Source organism: Mandrillus leucophaeus, unplaced genomic scaffold, assembly GCF_000951045.1.
Source record: "Mandrillus leucophaeus isolate KB7577 unplaced genomic scaffold, Mleu.le_1.0 Scaffold208, whole genome shotgun sequence".
Classification (NCBI taxonomy): Eukaryota; Metazoa; Chordata; class Mammalia; order Primates; family Cercopithecidae; genus Mandrillus; species Mandrillus leucophaeus.
This window is the reverse complement of record NW_012102121.1, coordinates 239,347-261,739: the sequence shown is the minus strand read 5'-3', so window position 1 is coordinate 261,739 and position 22,393 is coordinate 239,347. Positions and strand designations below refer to the sequence as shown.

At 42.3% G+C, this 22,393-nt stretch overlaps 1 protein-coding gene across 4 annotated transcripts in view; it reads right to left on the bottom strand.

The window, feature by feature from the left end:
• Positions 1–20,875, bottom strand: part of ACO1 (aconitase 1, soluble) — a 68,278-nt gene extending 47,403 nt beyond the window's left edge. For 2 of the 4 annotated variants that reach the window (XM_011979981.1, XM_011979984.1), the window contains exons 1-2: positions 20,743–20,869; positions 490–608 (exon numbers count right to left, since the gene is read on the bottom strand). In XM_011979981.1, the coding sequence (XP_011835371.1) occupies positions 490–586 (97 nt within the window). In that variant the 5' untranslated portion in view covers positions 587–608; positions 20,743–20,869. Of the gene's footprint in view, positions 1–489; positions 609–19,056; positions 19,130–20,742 lie in introns of all 4 variants that reach the window. The other 2 variants (XM_011979982.1, XM_011979983.1) reach the window with 2 other exon arrangements.
• Positions 20,876–22,393: the final 1,518 nt, after the last annotated feature.

Sequence of the window (22,393 nt, the reverse complement as noted above, 5' to 3'; positions counted from 1 at the left end):
ACTTATAAAAGTTCCATTTTGATATGTGAAAATTACTAAGCAATACTATCTGGAAATGTTATCTGGAAAAGACAGTGCAAAGGCAGAAAAAGGACGGAATTTGGAAGAAGAAAGACTGTTCTTGTCCTGCTTGTCTACAACCCACATACTTGTGATCTGAGCATGTGTCATTGATTCTTGGGCCTTAGCTTCCTCAGGACCTCTTATATTTTATAAACATGACCCCAAAGGGTTGTTATTCAGATTAAATGATATGATACAAATGTATACTCTATAAAGTGTTATATAAATGTTAAATGTATGTAATCATTATTACCTACTTAAGTTTGACTAATGTAGGAAAGGCATGTGTGTGCTTGTGCACTTAACCCAAGAACATTCAACTATTCTCTGCTACTCCCTCTTCAAACTCTCCTGAAGTATAATTAATTACATAGCCTAATCATTGTGCAAATGAGATTCCAATTGCTATCATAGCCATGTACCTACCATATCTTGGATCCTCCAATTTATTCAAATTGAAGAATTTCTTTCCTGGTTGTACAGGATCCAGCGGCTCAGCAAGGTGTGCAAATGGGTTGCTCATGATGACTGATGGCCACGTATTCCTGAAAAGAAAAGAGAACATTTAAACTCTTCTTTTGAAGCTGGACCTCATTTATACTGACAAGCATTTACCCTTTTCAACAATTTCAGTACACATTCACTTAAAGAAATCATTTGTTATCTTTTTGAAGTAGGAGGATAGTGGAAGGTAAATGAATACAAGAATGATATTCTTAGCAAGTAAAATGGGCTTGTGAAAAGTTACTGTGAATGCTAGCCTTCACCTCTCAAGACAGCATAAAAACCCAAACTTCTTTTGCCTTATTTCTACAACTTTCCAACATTCTTCCACTGGCAGGAAAAAGTGAAATGAAGGACACATCTCATGGTCAATCTTGAATATATGAACAGACCTCTAAGCTGGTCTCATGTCCTGCATGGCAAGAGGTTACAAGCCCATAGCAGGTGACACTATGCAATTGTATAAAACTTGAACTTTGGAAGTGGGGAGTTAAGAGCAGTCATTTTCTGGTACTGTCCTGTGAATTTCCTGTTGTAACAATCTCTGCAGCATTTTGAATATACTTGAATGTCATAGTTAGAAGTCTTCCCGATTCATTTTTGCAGATGGTGGCAATGGTGCATTGACGTCGGGGAATGTTTAAAGCAGGGGTCCCCAAGTCCCAGACGGCAGACCAGTATCAGTCCGTGACTTGTTAGGAGCCAGGCCATATAGCAGGAGGTGAGCAGCGGGCAGGTGATGCAGCATTAAGGCCTGAGCTCACCTCCCATCAGATCACTAGATTCTCATCGGAGCGCAAACCCTACTGTGAACTGTGCATGCGAATCTAACTAATGCCCAACAATCTGAGGTGAGGTGGAACAGAATAGTTTCATCCCGAAACCATCCCCTACCCACAATCCATGGAAAACTTGTCTTCTATGAAACCGGTTCCTGGTGCCAAAAGGTTGGGGACTGCTGGTGTCACTCGTGTCCGTGTGAAGAGACCACAAAACAGGCTTTGTGTGAGCAACAAGGCTGTTTATTTCACTGGGTGCAGGGGGGCTGAGTCCGAAAAGAGAGTCAATGTACATCCAGATATGTACGTGCAGGTCACAGGGGATATGATGGCTTAGCTTTGGCTCAGAGGCTTGACAGTTGGTTTAAAGTACACTATGATGGCATAAAGGCCCCAACTCCGCAGATGGGTTTGGAGGGGGACCCTCTACCCCAGCTCTGGGCAGAAGTTCTCATGTATCTTTTTATAAACAAGGGAAGATGCCATTCTTTTCACCATATGGAAAAATGGCTATTTCAAATCATTTAACTATCCATCTTAGAGCAAAACACACTGGGGCGGGAGTCAGAAGGCTTGCTTTCTGGTCCTACCTCTTGGACAAAAAATTCTTGTATCAATCGATTCCTCAATATTCTTAATTTTAGGATATATTAGAATAGCTAACATTTCCCTGTTTAATCCCAGGGTTTTTATAAGTAAATATTTAAATATTTAACATGTTTATGAAATGACTGATATAAAATAATATATAACTGTAAAATGAAAAAAAAAAAACCCACCATGGATAAAGGAAAGGACTGAGGGGATAGAAGGTTGGAAGTGTGCTTTGTCTCTATAGACAGGCCCCTATCCTCACAGGACACAAAAGGGACTGGGCTTCTTTTAAGAGGCCTGGGACCTAGAAATCAGGACTGGGAGGAAAGCTTAGTTTTTACTATGTTTCTTTTAGTATTGTTTGCATTTTTAACCATGTACACACTCAACTTCAAAAAAATACCTAAAAATTTAAAAGGAATAGACATTTGCACATCTCCTCTGGCCAAAGTCTGGTAGGTAGTAGGTAGTTCTGGGGAGAAGTAGTTGATTGAGAAGCAGCCTGTGTCTTCCTGGATTGCTAGTGCAGGAGGTGGGAGGACATGCCAGAGGTACTGGTAATGGGCGCAAGACACTGAAGAGGAGACAGCCAGGCTGTTTGCCCAGCACCTCTTTCCTGGGAACTGCTTCTCCCACCTAGTCTCACATGCTGTATGCAGCAGCTGCCATTTGGTGGGAGAGAGGAAAGGTGTCTGACCCAATCTGGCCCAATCAACTTCCTTCTCTGGGGGTTCTGGAACTGAAACTAAAGAATGGGCAGCAAAGGCTACTGGAATACACCGTAACTGTGTTTATAAAAGTATGTACCTTAGGCCATCTGCATTAGAATTATACAGGAATCTTTCTTGTTAAAAATATAGATTCCTGAGTATCCCCTCCCTACCCACTGAACCTGTTCAAGCGTCTAGGTGATTCCAACACACGTTCAGCTTGAGAATCATTGGTGGGCACCGTGGAGTGTTACCAGATGAGGCACTTAACACTTAATTCAGGAAGCAGAGAGGCAGCACAGAAGATACCGAAAAAGGGAGGGCACATTCTAAAACAGGAGTCACAATCAAAATGCCTCCAGGGCTCAGAAAGAGACCTGTGCACGTGAGGCAGGCTGCACAGGGACTAAAGACGCTGGGTGATCTGTGCCCATCTAAGGGGGCAGAGACCACCTGGCTCCAGCCGAGAGGGTATGAAGGGATGCTTGCCCAGTGTTGAGAGATCGTCTAATTTTCCAAGTGAGACTGGTAATCTAGATTTTTATATGAACTCTTGACTTATAAAAGTTGGCAACTAATTTTTTCTAAACTGTGTGGATCTGTGGCATGATGGCAAAACCAAACACACCTGTGGGCCCTGTTCTACCAGCGGTGACAGGTAAGCAGGCGGGCAAGTGCATGGCAGAAACTGAAATGGAAAAAAGGGGTGGATGGATTAAAAGCTGAAGAGGCAAAATTTAGAGAAAATGACTGCTAGGTGAATGGGAGAAAACCTATGGGGAGAAGAAATAAGGCTGAACTCCAGGCATGGAGGATTGACGGCTATTGGGACTGTTTTGGGAGGGAAGATGGTGGCTTTAGTTTTTGAGGTGAGAGTGCATGTAAGATAAAGTGCCACACAAATTCAAGAGATTTGTGACTAATTCTCACTCAACGAGCAGCCAATCAGGAGGGGGGAAAACCCTGTAAATAAGAAACCTGCTAGCCTGTCCGCAGAAGGAGAAGTTTACAAATCTGTGGGCTCAGAAAATGAAACGAATAATTCCACTGGCTGAAATTCTGAATATACTTGAAAAGGCAACAGTGCTACTCTCCCTTTCATTTGTCACCCATGCTATACTCCCCAGACTTACCTTTTCCACCCTCAAACAGTAGCAACGGCAACAATAAAACTGCTATTTTCCTAATTGGAAAAACAGAAGACTATCTCCACAGAAGCCAGAGTCTCTGCAGGCAGGGGAAGCTGTGGGAAACGCACACGGGACTGAGCAAGATGGGTCAATCACCTCTTTAAATGGCCTTAAGTGTCTGAATCATCCTATCTCTGTGTCGAGTCCTAAAGGAGCCAGATGCCCCAAGTCTGCCAAAATTTTTGGCAGTTGTTTATTTGTACCCATATTTGCCATTATGCAGTGGGGACCAAATGTGTCAATTTACTTCCCTGTAGCTACAAATGTCTGGGCCATAACACAAGAAGCCTCACATGATTCCTGCTACTCCCACCACGCTACAAAGTCAGCTGGTATTTTACGATGGATATAGTGACCAATATGTTGGCTCTTGGAGAAAATGGCTTGTTTTAAAGCGCACTACCATCTGCCTCCCTTTATCCTTGGAAGCTAGATAACTGTCTAGTTTCACTATATTAAGGAAGTAAATTCTATCTGCGGAAGGGAAGAGAAGAATCAGTTAGTTATACCAGCACATGCCAAGTGCTTTACACCGTCTTCTCTACCTGGCAACACCTCCATAAATGAAATCATATCATTATTCCCATTTTACAGATGAGGATACTGCAGCTCAGAGGGATGAAAAACCTTGCCTAACAGCATACACCAAGTAAGAGGCAGAGCTAGGTTTCAAACCCTGGCTCTTTCTGCCACCCTACACCACCTCTCTACATGCAGCCACCCTGCTCTGACGATGCCGCTGTTGGAGGTCACCCGCCAGCCCCTAAAGCTGGGAAAGTCATGGGCAATCCTCGCACAAGAGACTCAGTTTTGAATGCTGCAGTTGCCTTTACTTCTTTCCAGGGGGCCCCCTTGCAATCAGGTCTGAGCCAGGCACTGTCACCTGTCTCCTGACACTTTGTGCTGAGCCACAGGTCAGTAGAAAGTAACAGCAGCTCCATTTGGGCAACCAAAGACTAACTTTGTTTGGAAAACAGGCCCTCCATACAAGCCTAGAGGACTCTGGAATTTGGAGCCACTTTAAGGTTCCACCCATACTATCACTTGTCTCAAATCTCCTGGTTTAGTAACTCCAAGAGAAAGCCAAAAACAATCATGTTTCAAAGAGGTGTGAGAAGAAAGATCTTTGGCTGGGTAATGGGTCTAGATCCAGAGAAGAATCCAGGCATCATGCCTCCTATGCCTGCCTTTCCCTGGCCAGACACTCATCCCATCCCTAATCCTTGAGTATTATCACTGATCCTTCAGGCTCCAAAAATAACCCCAACATCTGGGGTTTCATCTAGGAACCCCACCATTGGCCAGGAAGCCCTCCCTATGTCCCACATCCACATAAAGCACAGGTCCCACTCTTTCAATTCCTTTCTTATCTCCCACTCTCTCCTCCTGCTGCTTTGTTCATGGCTCTTTTCTGTTTTATCTGATCTTCATTCAACAATAAAGGATAGGAATGAACAAACGAAGACAGCTAATGTGGATTTTTTTGGAGGTGGCGGGGTATCTAAATATATACAGTGTTTTTCTTTTTCGAAAGAGTGAAGAGTTAGCATATATCACACTATTTGGGGTTGCTGCTTTCTTTGTTCTATAGAATGAGATGATACTGCATGGTGGCAAGAAGAAAAAAGAAAAAAAAAAGGAAGGAAGGAATGGGAAATGGTATCTTTTAAAGTACAAGGTGGGGGCAATTATTCAGAATTTCTCCCTCCGGGATGCTTGTCAGAATGCTGAGGATGGCTGAACACTTGTCCCTGGCCACTGAATCAAGTAAGACAGATGAACAGTTCTTATACAAAAGGAGTAAAAATGGAGCTACTGTATCTGAAACCCTTGACTACATGTAGTTCACATTCTGAAAGTCAAGATAATTATTTGGTAGAGAAACAGTGTCTTTCAAAGCTAACCCATCCTGAAATACTAGCTGGGTGACTTGTACAGGGTCATGATTAGCACAGGTACACTCTATGCATGCAAGAGTAGGGGTAGGCGTGGACGGTCTGAACACCAGATTTTTAAAGTAGGTCACTAAAAAATAACAAATATTAGACAAAGGCAGGCAGAACTAGGGTAAGACATTTAATAAATAAGTCAGGCTCCCAGTAAAAGGGTGGGAGGAGTGAAGAGCTGGGGTTCTTCCCCAACCACAGTCTTGCTACCAACTGACCTCTGGCTCAATGGAGGACACTTGCAGGTGCCTTGGTGTGGCGCCTTTTGTGCATACATGGCATGGCACCAACCTGTCACCATTCCCTAGGGACACTTTAACTTTAGGTGCTAAGGAGGTAATGAGACAGAGAATGTTGAGTTTTTGGTAAAGAGCCTTAGCAATCATATAGCATTCCTCCGAGGAAGGCAGAGAAGCCCTGAAAAGCAACTGACTGCCTAGGGTCACAGGACTCATTAGTGGGAAAACCAGGAAAAAAAAAAAAATACTGAGTTTCCCTCCAATGAAATGCAAAATTCCCTCAGGGAGAAAAAAAAAAGCTTAAAATCTTTCATAGGTAGAGTTGAAAAAAGTACTACTTAGGTGTATCACAGTCTTTTGGTGCTTCTGTGATGTTAGTTCTACAATCACTCACTAAAACTTCCATGTGTTTCAGAATTCCAGAGAACTGACAGCTAAACTTTGGAAAAACAACTTAAGTTTAGGTTTCTGATAATCTGCCCTGGGTGCCACTTTTTTCCAAAAGACACACTAAGGGCAAATCAATTTTAGTGACACAATATTGAACATACAATCTCTTACTCAGATTCAAGATAAAAAAATGTTAGTGAAGGTTCACATTAAAGGATATGAGAATTTTAAAGTTGCAAAATAATATATATATGTATATACTAGGATCTGATTTAAGTGAAAAAGAAAAAAACTTCAAGATCATTAGTGTATAGTCATTCATACACACACACCATTGCATATGCAAACGTGCAAAAAAGAAAGACATAAAGTTAACATGGATTACAAATAGAATAACACATTGCATATAAGGGAGACTTTAGCTTTCTATGTTTTATACCCCTGTATTATTCAAATTCTATTTTTGATAAGCATGCATTCATTTACCACTTCTTAAAATACTGGAGCAGTCATTTAAACTTTGTACATAAATACCTATATTAGCATCTCTATAAAATGAGAACTTGACTTCAGCAATAACCTTTGAAAGAAAGAATTGTTCATAAAGTTCCTGGAACTACAAATGCAGGTCTTTCTTTAATAATGACTAGTGAAGATGTATTTAAATTTATGAATATAACTCCAGATAAAGTCCACTTTACTCCCCTCAATATGTTCTTTGATATCCACCAACAGAGAGAAAGAGCTGTGAAGAGAATCCCTGAATGGCTCAAATTTAGCCTTAGATGAACAGTGCCACACCTCATTTGAGTCAAACAGGCTAATCCAAGTGGGGCCCTCCCTTCCCACCCCAACCCCAGCTCCCTTTCCAATCTCACAGCAGGATACCAAATTTGTTACTGAACCACATCTTCTTGGGTAGTGATAACTTTAAAAAATATTACACTAAGAAATAGATATGGCCAGGCACAGTGGCTCACGCCTGTAATCCCAGCACTTTAGGAGGTCAAGATGGGCGGATCACCTCAGGTCAGGAGTTTGAGACCAGCCTGGCCAACGTGGTGAAACCCTCTCTCTACTAAAAGTACAAAAATTAGCCAGGTATGGTAGCATACACCTGTAGTCCCAGCAGGAGGCTGAGGCAGAAGAATTATTCAAACCCGGCAGGTGGAGGTTGCAGTGAGCCAAGATCACGCCATTGCACTCCAGCCTGGGTGACAGTGCGAGACTCCAACTCAAGAAAAAAAAAAAAAAAGAAAAAGAAAGAAAGAAAAAAATAAATTGATGCTCACTGTAGAAACAACAGAAAATGCAGGTGAGCAAAAAGAACAAAATAAAATCCTTTGTAATATCATGATTTAGAGTTTCATTTACCATAACTTTTAAATGCATTTGAATTTTTCAAAAAAAAAATGGACTAGACCTCACATTGTTTTGCAAATTGCTTTTTTTCCACTCAACAATAAACCTCAAATATCTTAATAGGACAATCGTGTGATTTTTACAGCACTTTTAACTATACCATAAACATCTATCCTTCAGATATATAACAATTTCCCTATTATTAAAAGACTTAGGTTGTTTCCAAGTACTAGCATTCAAACAATGATGCCTTGTATACATACTCACATCGTTAGTAGGTCCTTAAATCAATTCTTTTAAACAAATTTCTAGCTTTCAGTTCCTAGAAGAGAGCTGAGTGAAAGGATCTGCACATCACCAGGATGCCTGGAAAAGGCTGTACCAATTTTACGACCCTTCTCCGAGGCAGTGAGCAGAGGTACTCAAACCAGGCAACCAAATTCATATTTACCGTTTGCTAAGTTGAGACATTAAAAAGCCAATCTTGGTATTTATTTAATAGCTAGTTAAATTGAGTAATTTTCCATCTGTCTGTTAGACATCTAAATTTCTTCCTTTGTAAACTGCCTGTCTGCCAGACAGGTCAAACTAAGTAACACTAAGATGACCTCTGCTGATCAAATGTTCTCATCTCCAAGGGGACTTAACTGAGCTATTAATGTGGATGCCTCAGCTCTGTAACTCTGGAGAGACTGAAACTGTCTTTGGCCTCCACTTGGTCTTGAGATATGGTCAACATTTCCCTTTATGTGAATGACAAACAGCCCTAAAATCTGTTGACAATTTGACCCCATGCTTGGGTGCACTGTGAGCCTAGTGAACTATAGCAAGGAAAGGGGATGATTATCTTAAATTATGGACAAAATCCTATTTGGGGCAGTACATTTTGCTTATGAGTAACTCTACATTAAAATTTAAATATTAGGTTGGCAGCTATTTTCTTTCAGCATTTAGAAATATCAATCTGGGTTGACGCAGTGGCTCATGCCTGGAATCCCAGCAATTTGGGAGGCCAACGTGGGTGGATTGCTTGAGCCCAGGAGTTTGAGACCAGCCTGGGCAACATAGCAAGACCATGTCTCTACAAAAAAGTGAAAAAACCAGCCAGTCATGGTGTCCCACACCTGTAGTCTCAGCTACTCGGGAGGCTGAGGTGGGAGGATCACTGGAGCCTGGAAGATTGAGGCTGCAGTGAGCTGTGATTGTGCCACTGCATTCCAGTCTGGGTAACACATCAAGACTGTCAAAAAAGAAAAAAGAAAAGAAAAGAAAAGAAAAAAACAAAAAAAAGAAATTCCGAACCCTGGCAGCAATCCTTGCAAACAGGTTTTGTGAGGGAGACTGCACACAGCATATGGATGGATGCTAAACCATCACTCTTGCTAGAAAACCATGTCAGACCATACACCCACCCAGCTGACAGGGAGTGATTCAACAGTAGCATTCAAGAGGAGTGCTATGTGATGATGTTTATCTATCATAGCCAGATTTGTAGAGATGTTTGGAACAGTCGACTTACTTTAAGCTAAATGCCAAGGATCAGAAAAAATAAGATTCTCCTTTTAGGGTCTCCACCCCATCTTTGGAATATATAAGTCTATGAATTTGCTACTTGTGTTATCAAAATTTAATTTTCCTAAGATAATTAAATATTATACTTAATTACCTTATGATAAAGACAGAGGCATAGATATTAATGGGTCCCACAAGCAAGCGCAGGATTTCCACACAGCAGCAGGAGGATCACAGGAGACGAACAAACCCAGGCAGCAGAACTGTCAGCAGTGGGCTGGAGAGGATGAGGGTTTGTTTTTTTGTTTGTTTGTTTTGGGGGTACATATCAGTTTCCAGGGGAGCTTGTATAGTTTGAAAGAGCCTTCAGACAATCAACTGAGAATCATCTCTCTAAATCTAATCATCTAGTCTAAAGTACTGGCAGCACATCCCCCGATCCTTTTTTTTGGGCTATCTAAAGACACACAAGAGTGGATTTAAAAAAATCTATGCAAACAAGAGAAAAAGATTTCTCCTGTATTTTATGTGGTTTGCCCATCTGTTTTCCTCTCTTCCCACACCTTCTGAAATATACCTGTCTTGAACTGCCATGGCTTCCAACTCTAAAGTCAAAGTACTATCACTGCATCTCTAAGGTTCACTGCAGTTCATTAAAAAGGTTAGCTATATTTCATTTCCGTTTAAACAGAAATTAATTGGCCCCACTCCTAAACTAACTTTTGTGTATCTAAACATCATGCTACTTATAAACAATATTTTTGTCAAAAGTAAAATTCCAAGGATATCTATGTGAATATAAACAACACTGAGCTCAGAATCATCGTGGCCAGCAATATCACCAAGGCTTGTCAACTGGGTTCTTTCATAAGAGGAGAGCTAGAAATATTAATTCTTTGTTTTATTTAATGTGGATGCATCTGGGAAACTGCACTAAATATCTCTGAATTTTCCAAGAAACCAGGTCATCTTTTCAATTATTTTAGCTGGTCATAAAACAAAAACCTTTTAAATGTGATACTTGTAACTAGAAAACCTTTGAAGGAGAAGTCATATGAGCAATTATCTATTTTTTGGAGAGAAACTGGGGGGAAAAGAGTGGTGCAGAAAGAATGGATTTAACAATATAACCACCTATGTGAACACGTTTTTCTTGAGCACTAAGTATGTGCAAGGCACACCATATGCTACAGAGAGGAACAAAATTCTGCCTCTATATCAGAAAGCTTTGCCATCTCAGAGCAGCTTGTCTCTTCTTGCTCAGATTTTAAGTTAGTGGTCTATTTTCATTTAGTCTTGTCTCATCCTGGATAACTAACCAGAATGTGCTATATACATGTCAAGATTAAAAAAAGAAAAAAACTTAAATGGTCTTTAAATGATGGTTTTATTTTGAATTAGCCATAAAATTTGTCTGTGCCACAGTTTCCCAATTTATAAATAAGGTTGGTTAATGATCTAAAAAGTCCATTCTAAGTGAAAAAAATTCAATGATTCATTCATTCACATTTATGTTAACTGTCTATTATGTGCCAGGAACTGTTTTAGGTCCTGGGGATACATCAGTGAACAACAGAGTCCCTGCCCTCATAGTACTTCCATTTTAATGGAAGGAGACAGACTAAACAAATAAATAAATATACAAACAGAATGTCAGATGGTGACCCATTCTATAGATAAAGCAGGGCAAGAGCAGTAGAAAGTACACGGGCTTTGGGGAGTCAGTGATCAAAGAAGGCCTCACTGATGTTCAGCCACTGTGCCATTCAGGGAGGGGTAAGCTCACGTGCAAAGGTCCTGAGGTGGGGGCATGCCTAGTGGGTCTAAGGAAGGCCAAGGAGACCAGGGTGAGTGAAGGCAAATAAGGGGAAGACAGAAAAGGCAAAAGGTAGCAGCGGCCAGACCACATGAGGCTCTTCAGCCAATTCTGATGTTGGAAATCTATAAGCCAGGTGTACAGCTAGATGTTTGTAGTTTATCAAAGTCGCTACTGTGAGGACTTTGATAAAGACAGTAATAAAGTGGCCACAGTAGGGATTTTGATAAAGACAAACTACAAAGCCCTAACTGTACATCTGGTTTGGACTATAGATTTCCAACATTAAAAATTCATTAAAGTTTGATATGAAATTAGCTCATATATGAAAATATTAGATTGCACTTAAAAAGTAGTTACTTCCTCAAGTCTAACCCTGTTTCCCTGAATTTCATTATTAAGTAACACTGGAAATTCTCAGGATGTATCACAAAAATGATCATGACTCACTCGGCAGATGTGCACAGCCACTGCCAAAAATAACAGGACTTGGGGAACCAGGGCCATGCTATAACAATGCCTGACCAGGCAGCCCCTGCCTCTTGAAGGCTCCCCCAGTTCTGGGCTCACTGACCAAGAAGGGGCAGAGCATCACATGCAACTCTTAAAAAGAAAGATTTAACACATACTGTAAGCTCATTTTAAATTAGTTGCAGCAGCACAAACTCAACGGAAATATTCACTTTTACTTTTTAGTGTCACTGTGGGCCAATATAAGCAGAGTTTCATAAAAAGTCTTAGTGAACTTCGACATTTATAAATTCCAGAGACAGGCTGAGAAAGTAAGTCACCAAGGGGTCATGAAACATTTGGCAAGAAAGTAAAGGAAGAAGTGGGGACATTGTCCTGAGAACCCAGCATCTGACCCGGCCCTGAGCCTGACCTCATCCTCTCCTCCTTGAGGTCTTCCTCAGCTCCTTCTCAGAATGTGGGCCCCCTACCCTGCAGCTCCCCATGGTCACCAGTGGGGTGTAGTACATGACACCTGCAGAGATCCCAACTAAGCCCTACTGCATGTAAGTTTTTTGGTTTTTTGGTTTGTTTTTTTTGAGACAGGGTCTCACTCTGTCACCCAGGCTGGAGTGCAGTGGCACAATCTTGGCTCACTGCAACCTCCGCCTCCCAGGTTCAAGTGATTCTCTGGCCTCAGACTCCGGAGTTGCTGGGATTACAGGTGCCCACTGCTACGCCTGGCTAATTAGTATTTTTAGTAGAGACGGGGTTTCACCACGTTGGCCAGCTGTTCTCAAACTTCTGACCTCAAGCGATCCATCCATCTCGGCCACCCAAAGTGCTGGGGTTATAGGTATGAGCCACCGCACGCAGCCTGCATTTATGTTTTAAGAGGAGGAGAAGTAGTGGGTGGAGACAGCTATACTTTCAAAAAAAAGTATTACAAAGCAAGTCCAGTTGAGATCCAATCTTTAAGAAAGCTGCATGATTTCCTCAGGCTCCTGAACTTATTTCACAGACTGTGGCAACGAACTTTTCTAACTCGAACTTCAGGAATTAGGAATTAGAAAAAAAAGGACGTCACCACAAGAGACTGGGTGTCTGGCTGCCAGAGGTCTTATAGGGCCATCTTTACCTCTGTGAATTCATCAAGTGTCTGAGGCCAACTATCCCCACCCCTTCACCAACCTGGTCTCATCAGGGCTGACTGAACTCAGGGATTATGACTCATGCTAATAAAATTCTCAGAGCTCAATATGTAAACCCATATATTTACTGATTTTCCTTAAGAAAGGCAACTGTCAGGAGGACCTGAGGCTCCTATTTCTGACCAGCACATTCCTTCCCCGCAGCAGGATAGAAGGACGTTAGGAGCTGCAAATCTGAAGCCAGATGTAGGCGTGCTGAGAGAGGGAACCGGAAGAACAGCAGCAATGTTTAGGCATTATCCCATGTGTGCCAGGTCATTTTAGAAGCTCAGCAGCCTGGAGACACGTGATGAGTACCTGTGGGGTGCCACGCATCTAATCCAATTCCTCTAATGCAGACCCTTGGCAACTCTGTAACAAGGGCATCACCATCCCATTTTACATGAGAGGAGACAGGATCTGAGGGGTTAAGTATCTTGCCATGGTCTCATGGCTGGTAAGTGACCAAACTGGGAGTCAAACTCAGGCTCCTGATGTCAGAACCAACTCTCTTGCAACATGCTCCTCCCAACACGCTGCAAAAGTGATATCATTTTACAGTCATTTAACATATTGAGATCCAAAAAAGCAAATGCATTTAAAAAAATAAATCTAATTTTAAAACAATCTCCAAACTCTAAAGCACTTACATGGGGATGAGATGGTAAACCTCATGTTCCCTGAAACATCCTTGATTTTGGCAAAATTTGTATGATAGATAACTTTTAAAGAATGGGTTGATGTAAAAAATACAGGCATTATCCGCACTTAGGAAGAGACTGATTTCTTATCTAAGAAAATAAGGGTTTCTGAAACATAACATCCTTAAAACCAATCCTGAGGCTAGTTTTGATTCTGCCATTAATACAAAATTGTACCTTTCAAATGTCTGCCCAGCATAGCTCTTGTACATAGCAGATTCTTGGCAATGGCTTATATATCTTATCTGTTCTAAACCAAAAATTCAAACCTGGTGATCATGTAGGAGGATTCTTTCCTAGACTGACACCTCTTCTTCATGAACTATGCCACAAATTGCAACTTGCTTTGTAATTCCACAATAGCAGTTATAGAAAGGATGATGAGGACGTTGAATAATTAAGTGCTCCATACATGTCTGTTTCGTGAGCAGTGGCCCAGGCAAGTTACACTATCCCAAGATGGGCTTGCCCAGGATTCTCCTTAGATCAAGACAAGAGAATGAGAGAGAACCACACCAGCACTCATGTACAGACAGCCTTACTAATTCTTCCAAGGTGGATTACTTTTTGACACCAAAGATAACAGAACATGAGGAATTTGAGGAACAACTGGCTTCGAGAGTGTGATATTGTTTCAATAGGCCTATGGCATTAAGGGGCACAAGAACCTGTTCTGTCTCCCAAAGACAGGCTTAGATGCTTTTGCGTCTTCACATATTCGCAACATCTAATCCCAAAGACTCTTGGTTTCCAATTGATTCTTAAAGGTCAGTCTTTGCCACCTGCTGCTGAGGGTAAGATTTCCTCTATATTCTTAAACCTCAGTTTACTTCTTTGCAGATTTTAGGTAACAATGTCTGTCTGCACTGCTCTGCCCAGATGACAAGGGCTGCTGGGATCATTAAACGAGGTAACACACGAAAGCACTGCATATTCTGGGAACTATATCCCCATGAGCCACCATAATTCATGAGATTGCTATTGACTTACATATGATAAACTCTAAATGTAGCCTGTTTCTTTTATTGAAGATTTAAATATACATTTTAAAACAAGTATTTAAAATACAGTCAAGAATCACTCTTATCCATACAAGTGACCCAGTATTATTCAGTTTTATTTTTTTAGGTCTTTCTCCTGGTGGGGGGCGCGAGGTGCGAGAGGATAGAGTCTACGATTAGAGAAGACCCAAAGGTTCCAGATATATTTGTGAAAAAATGACAAAAGATCATTGAAAACGTTTTCTTTTTAGAAAGCTACCTTTTTATATTGGCTTGAATTTAAGACTCAAAAATGGCTCAAATTTAAGACTCTTTTCACCATGATTCTTTAAAATCTTTGAAAATCCAAACAGGTAAAAGAAAATTTTCTTGGTCCAGGTCATATTTGAACATTTTTCTTTTAATGTGAAATAGATTTCTTTTATTCTCAAAATTTTTCTCCAGTGAACTTAATCAACTCAAATTATTTTAGCATGTATTTCTTGAGTATCTTCTTTGCATTATGCATTGCCAAACACCAAAGAAGAAAAAAAGATAGGCACACATTCCTTCTCTTATTTGAAGACTGCAATCTAACAAGGAGACTAAGATAGGCACACAAATACAATAGGATAAGGGGCATAAGAAAACTCAAAGGAAAGAGACAGATACAAGTGGGATTCAAGAAAGGCTTTACAGAGAACTAGGAAGTGGAAGATGAATTTAGATGCACAGGCAGAGTAAAGAGCAAATAACAAAGTAGAGAAACAGGATAGCAGAGCAAGTGTTCAGGGACTGCTCAGTACTTCAATATGGCTGACAGCAGGGCAGAACAGTTTTAAGATTTTTGCTACAGCAGTCAATACATGCTTATTCCTAAAAGACCTAATAAGTGATTCTCATTAATTTACATAGTTGCAGATGAAGACGCCAACTCTTGCCAGAGGGAAAAAGAGATGATGTTGAAGAAAAGTACAAGGGAGGGGCCAGGCGCAGTGGCTCATGCCTGTAATCCCAGCACTTCAGGAGGCCGAGGCCGGCGGATCACCTGAAGTAAGGAGTTCGCGACCAGCCTGGCCAACATGGTGAAACCCCCATCGCTACTAAAAATACAAAAATTAGCTGGGCGTGGTGGTGCACGTGTGTAATTCCAGCTACTTTGAGGTTGAGACAGAAGAATTGCTTGAACCCGGGAGGTGGAGGTTGGAGTGAGCTGAGGTCATGACACTGCACTCCAGCTTGGGTGACAGTGAGACACTGTCTCAAAAAAAAAAAAAAAAGGTATAGAGGAAACAAAATCAGCCAATTATCACTGTTCACAGTCATTGAGACTGAGGGTTTATACTCTCCTCTCCACTTTGTATGTCTGAGATTTTCCATTAAAAATAGAGAAAAGGAAAAAAAAAAAAAAAAAAGAAATGAAGGCCAGTTGATCTAGGGAGACGGTCAGCTGATGGGGCCAGTTAACTGAAGTGAGAGGGCAGGCCAAGGTCGGACAGACTCCACAGGGGAAGCAGACACAGCACAATGTGACTATGTGGTCAATGTGCCTGTTTTTTGGTTCCCCAGGCCTCACACTCCTCACATTTCTCACTGCGAGAGAGTAGCTGGGGTCTGCCACCAGGTAAGCTGGTGGTAAGACTGTCTAAGAAAGATGGAGGAACTGTCCTCAACATACCAGGTGTAAACATACTGTAGAGGTTGATTTTGGTAATGACAAATGTAGTATTTATTCATGCTTGAAAACCTCGATAAGCTAAAGTGAAGAAAATCTAAAAAGCAACTGTGCTCTATCACCAAGAGAAAAGCACTCAATGTTTTGGCGTATCTGCTGCCTTCATACATGCAGGGAGGGGCACACGTGTACACATATGCACATGCTTTCTCTACTGAGAAATATAGAATCACAGGGAAATACTGCTGTGTAACATGCTTTTTTAGTTTAAAAACTATACAATAGCATTTTGTAACACCAGTGTAAAGGCTGCATAATAGCTTGCTAAGGAACACTTTGACCTAGTATTTCTAACCCTGGACAAGAGTCAAACGTTAATACTGTTAAATAAAATGTTTCAACTTGAGAGGCTCTCTCTTATTTTGTTAACATATACTAATCTTATGTATACAAGTTCAGAGCTGTGACATGAGAAGGTAAGTTTTTTTTTAATTGGGGGAGGAGGATGGTGGCAACATTCCTATCAAATAACTCTATTTTCCTTCCAAAAGTACAGGTTGTTGAGATTTTAGGTTTTTTAGGTTGTAAAAGCAATATATGAATGCTACAGGCTATTCTCCCTTGTAAGATAGGCACACATCTGGTATTACGAAAAGTAACAAAAGTTCTCTGGCTTCCTGCTACCTCATTCCACTGCCCAGAACTGGCTACTGGTCTGTCTTCTAAACATTCATGACGCTACTTTAAATACATGGAATGCAATATGTAATGACACATGCACACAACTTATGTACACTTAGATGTATAAATATGCATACACACAGGTATACACACAGTGTACTCTACAATGTATCATATACATATATAACGAGGATTTTTTTTTTTTTTTTTGAGATAGGGTCTTACTCTATTGCCCAGGCTGAAGTGCCGTGACACAATCATGGCTCACTGCAGCCTGGACCTCCCAGGTGATCTTCCTGCCTCTGCCTCCCAAGTAGCTGGGACTACAGATATGTGCCACCATACCTGGCTATTCTTTTTTTTCTGTATTTTTGGTAGAGATGGGGTTTCGCCATGTTGCCCAGGTTGGCCTTGAACTCCTGGGCTCAAGCAATCTGGCCTCTCTGAAAGTGCTGAGATTATAGGAGTGAGTCACCATGCCTAGGCCTTTCCATCCTTTTTTAACATTTCCTTTGTCTCTGCCCCTGGAACCAAGATAGCTCTTAGAGACACTACTAGTTTTTGCATAATAATATGCAAAATTCACACAATGGGTTAGACTGCAGGTCCATCCATCCCAGCATAACATCTGAGATGGCTTCAGGGAGGGAGTTGGGAATAAGATCCATATGTGGCTCTGTCCTCCAAACTTGACCACACTTGGCCTTTCTTTAAACAACCTACTATGGAGTCTTCTATGATTGATTCCAAATCCTCTACAGTTACTACTGCCTGCTATATCCATCTTGGAGACTCAAGTTTCTGGTATTCATGCATAAAGTCCTGAAGAATCTCCTTTTCCATAAAACTATCTCTTTGAAACATGGTTCTTGTTCTGATAGGCTAGGTCAGGAGTCTGCAAACTAAGGTCAGCACTTGTTTTTGTAAATCAAGTTTGATTGGAACACAGCCATGCTCGTTTGTTTGCATATTGTCTATTGCTGCTTTCATGCTTCAACAGCAGAGCTGAGTAGCTGCAATAGAAACTGTATAACCATAACCCAAAAAGCCTAAAATGTTTCACTACCTGTCCCTTTACACAAAAAGGTTGCTGATCTATATTTTAGAATATGATGAAAACATATTTTTTTCTTATCAAAAATTTTAGAGGACTTGAATCATACACCCTATATCTAGGATCTTTGTCTAGGCTAAAGAGTCTGTTTTCTACTAAGAAAACAAACCAAAAGCACCTTAGCTCAGACAATAGCAGTGTCAGCTGGCAAAGGTTTAACAACTTGAATTCCAGGAGGAAAAAAAAACTCTGATGTAGTATTTGCTGATTTCCATGGTGTAATTATTCCCACCATGGCTTATTTCAATCTAAAAAAAGGTGTTGCCACTGAACACGGAATTAGGAAGAGATATGCACAAACGCTAGTATAAGTGCCTTGGGACACTTACTATCAATGGCCTAACTCCTCATTTTAAAGTCAAAGACATTGAGACCCAGAGAAGGTGTCTTAACCCGAGGCTGGCCCAGTGACTGGCACCAGGTTGGAGGTAATTTCCCTGTGAGTCTGGCTGCCTCCCAGGAAATTACTTCCTACGTAGAAGGAAGAGTGGGGGAAAAGAAGGAAAAGGAAGTTCTTTGCCAGGTACGTGGTGATACGTGTTGGTTTTTATCATCATCTTCACAGTGTGGGACTCTGGTTTCTTCAGCACATGCCTCTGAGGCACACTTTAGGTAGGGGGTACTGCTCTTCACACAGGACCAGCTTTCATGTACACTCTGACAACAGACTATCTCAATTAACCAGCAGTTATCTAAGCTATCAGACCATAATTGCCAGAAAGACAGGGACTGCATCTTTTGTGCTCACTACTTTCCTGGCATCCAGCACGTAACTGGACACATGAGAAAGAGGTGGCCAATAAAAATCTACTGAAAGAATGAAGGAATGAGACCCCATCACCAAAGTGGAATTTTTTAATACAAAGAACACAGCAGGTGCTCAGAGTTTACATCCCATTTCCTTCTCCTGTGGACTTCTCCTTCTCACCTGTGGACTGTGCAACACACACAACATGCTCATGTGCATGCAACACTTCTCAAGTATCGGCCGTAGCATTTAAACTAATCCATCAGAGCACAAGAGGCTCTATGGATGAAGGAACAAAAGGGAGGATGGAGTCAGAAAATTTCTTCGTCCCGTATATATACATGTAACATCTGTCTTGAACTTGTTCTGACAAGGCACAAAGCTAAGGAAAGAGTCCCATGAAGGACCTCACCTACCACACTGCAGGATGGTGGAAATTGCTTTTTGACAGGGGCTGAGGAAGTATCACTCAGAGTGATACACCTCTGAAAGTGGAAAGTGAAAGAACATCAAGACTGGGAATCATTATTCCAATAAACTCAAGGCTAATAACCATGCAACTGCAAACAGCAATGAACACGTGCAAGGGAAGGCAAAAGCATGCCTCCCTGTTCTTTGGGAAATAACTTCCTGACTACTTGGTAACTATCACACGAACCCCTACACACTTGGCACGGTCTCCCCATTGGTACTTTTCTGAGCCCACATGTCCTGTTTGCCACATCACTGTTGTAATCCTGATGAACAGACAGGTCAGTCCTGCAGGCACAGAAACAACCAAAGGCATGTGTGAAACCGTGCTGACTTTTCAGGAGGCTGGCAAGGTTCATCACAGCCTCACAGGGGACCTAGTACATGGTTTCCAAAGTGAGATCAAACTTGGTTCCAGATACCAGAAGTTAACACTGTCCATGGCATGGGGTGGTGAGTGTTCCCATTCAGAGGAAGGATCACAAACAAGAAGCAGGCCCAATGAATGAAGCCTCTGAAGCATCCTCAAAGTGTGGTGCAGAGAACTCCTAGGGATCTCCAAGGTCAAAAATCACTTTCATAGTAATAAAACGTTACTGGCTTTTTTTCACTCACGCATTTTCAGGAGTATACAATGGAGGTCTCAAAAGGCTACATGATATGCGATACTGCAACAGACTGCAGAAGCAGCTATCAGAACCAGCTGTCTTCAATTATGCTTGACATCAAAGAGATTTGCAAAAATGTAAAACAATGCCATTCTTCTCAATCATTTTCTGTTTTGGAAAATATAGTTCTTTTTCATAAAAATAGGCAATATTAAGATATAATTAGCTCATTATTCTTTTTAAATGAATTATTAAATATAGTAGAAATTTCTGTCTTACACATTATAAATATGAATAGATATAAATCACATAAAAGCTCCTTAAGATACTAATTTTTAAGAGTGTAAAGGGGTACTGAGTCCCAAAAAAGTTTGGGGACTTCTGTCCTAGAGGTTGCCCCCCAGGGAAGAGAATTATGTGTGTTGCAAGAAGGAAGATGCCATTATGATGTGCTAGCTAAACGTGGAAAAAATGACTTGGTCATAACTGCAGCCCAAGCTCCTTTCTGGATCTCTGAATCTATCAGGGTGGGCTCTGTGTTCAAGCCTCCCACGTAAGGGTCTCTTCCCCCTCATCCCATTTTCCCTTTACCCCTTGGAGTGCATTCCCGGATCTGCCCGCACAACTTTAGCAAGCGTTTCCCCACCCAGCTAGCCGGGCCTGGGCGATGACTCTCAGTGCGGGCCTCACAGCCTGGGGGTTAGGACTCCCAGGATCGGCCGCACACCCTAGACAAGGACTTTCAGGACAGCACGCACAGCCAAGGCTAAGAGGGTCTAGGAAAGCCATTTCCAATCCCTGCTCCCTCTCTTCGGCATGACATAGACTGGGGACTGGGGGGACGTCAGTCGCCAGAAACACGTCCCCGATTCTCCTCTCAGCCTCCACAAGCTCGCCTCCGAGTTCCCCGGGCCGCACTGCCTCAGGCACCTCGGTAAAGGCCCGCACCGACTCCCGAGGGATACAGGGTGGACGGCGCTCCCGCCTGGGGACGTGGGCCGGGCAACGTCGGTACTCACCTCCGACTGCACGGTGGGGCTCCCGCGACCGGCGCACCAGACCCAAGGAGCGGGACGCGTCCCCGTGCGCTGCGCGGTTTCAGCTGCCGCCTCCACGCTCCGCCCCCTCTCGCCCCCGGGGCCGCCGCGCGATGGGCGGAGCAGGGGCGGGACTGGCGGGCAGCGAGCCGAGGAAGGGGCGGAGCCTGCGGGCGCCCTCGCGGGCCCGGAGGACTTCGCCCGGGGCAGGAGTCGAGGGTTGCAAAAGGCTCCTCCGTAGGATGTGGGAGAGCTGATCCCTCCGCCCGGCCCGCTTCTGCCAGCCTGAGTCCTGGGACGAGGGTGTCTTGCTCACTTTGGGGCTTAGCATTCCTAACGTCCAGCCGGCGTTAGGAAGTGACCAAAGGGTAGGGAAGAAATGGAATTATTTAAAAAACATGATTTGGCCATAACTGCAGAGGTTTCATGTACTGCAGAGGTTTCATGCAGAGGTTTCACGTACGTGTGGTCACTTCGTCCGCCTCCCTTCTCACTTTGTCCCTCCCCACCCTACCCACCCTCTCCAACCTCGCCTTAATTCTTTGCGCAAAGCCTGCCAAGTGGGCATCGGAGTCACGCTGTCAGAGTAGGACTTCAGCATTTCCGTGGCAAAAGTTCTATGTGTAGATTTCCTTGGACATGTCACAACACTTTCTAATACACGATGTTCCCCGATCTGAAGTCAGAAAAATGGCTGGGAGATGGCACCAGGTGGACTTTCACAAGACCTGCTTTTCATGTTGGTTGGAGTTTTGCCCTTTTGGGTGAATGTGCGTTCAAAGAAGTGATTAGATCTTTCTAGATAAAAGGTGGTGAGTTTTTCCCGCCCAAATTATCTGGAAAGTTACTGTAGTTTTCTGAATAAGCAGCTTATAGGATGAGTAAACAATAGCCAGTACTAATAGCCCCCTGCTACCTTATACTGCCCTTCTACTCTGCACAAAGCCCTGTGATTGACTCTTTCCACGTTACTCAGTTCAGCTCTTCCAACCACCCTACAGGTAAAGAATATTACCCGTCTTTGCAGGTGTGCAATGTGCAACAGCTGAGACTCAGTCCGTAGGTTAATTTGACGCCAAAGCCTACACCTTCCCTGTCATGCTGCACTATAAGGTACATCTATCATCTAGTTATATTTAACTTTGAAATATAAATACTTATATTTATTTTGAAAGAGGAAGTAACTGTATTTCCAATATGAGAGGAGACTTTCTTCCCACCCACTTCCTAAATCCTTTCCATTCACATTAGTAATTGAATTTTCTTTGAGTCTCCACCATATGGCAGAGGTGCACCACAATCTCTGCAAAATCGTGCTCCATTCCCCTTCGGAGGTAGGGAGAGTAGGGCAAGGTGAGAGCGAGTAGAAGGCTGGGGAAGTCCGATGAGGACACATCCAGCTAGATTTCAATTCTTAATGAGGCAGCCATTCGGAAAGCGAAGTATCTAATGTTCAATGATAACATCCGTGTAACTGAGAATCCTTCGCAGTAAATAATCAAATCAGAGCTATGAAGGGAATTGAGATTTATTAGTAAGCATGCTGGCCAAAACCGTGAAGGAAATAGTTCCACATTCCCCCAGTCTGTTGCTCTTGGACGTTGTCACCAGTGACATGCAGATCGTGAATCCC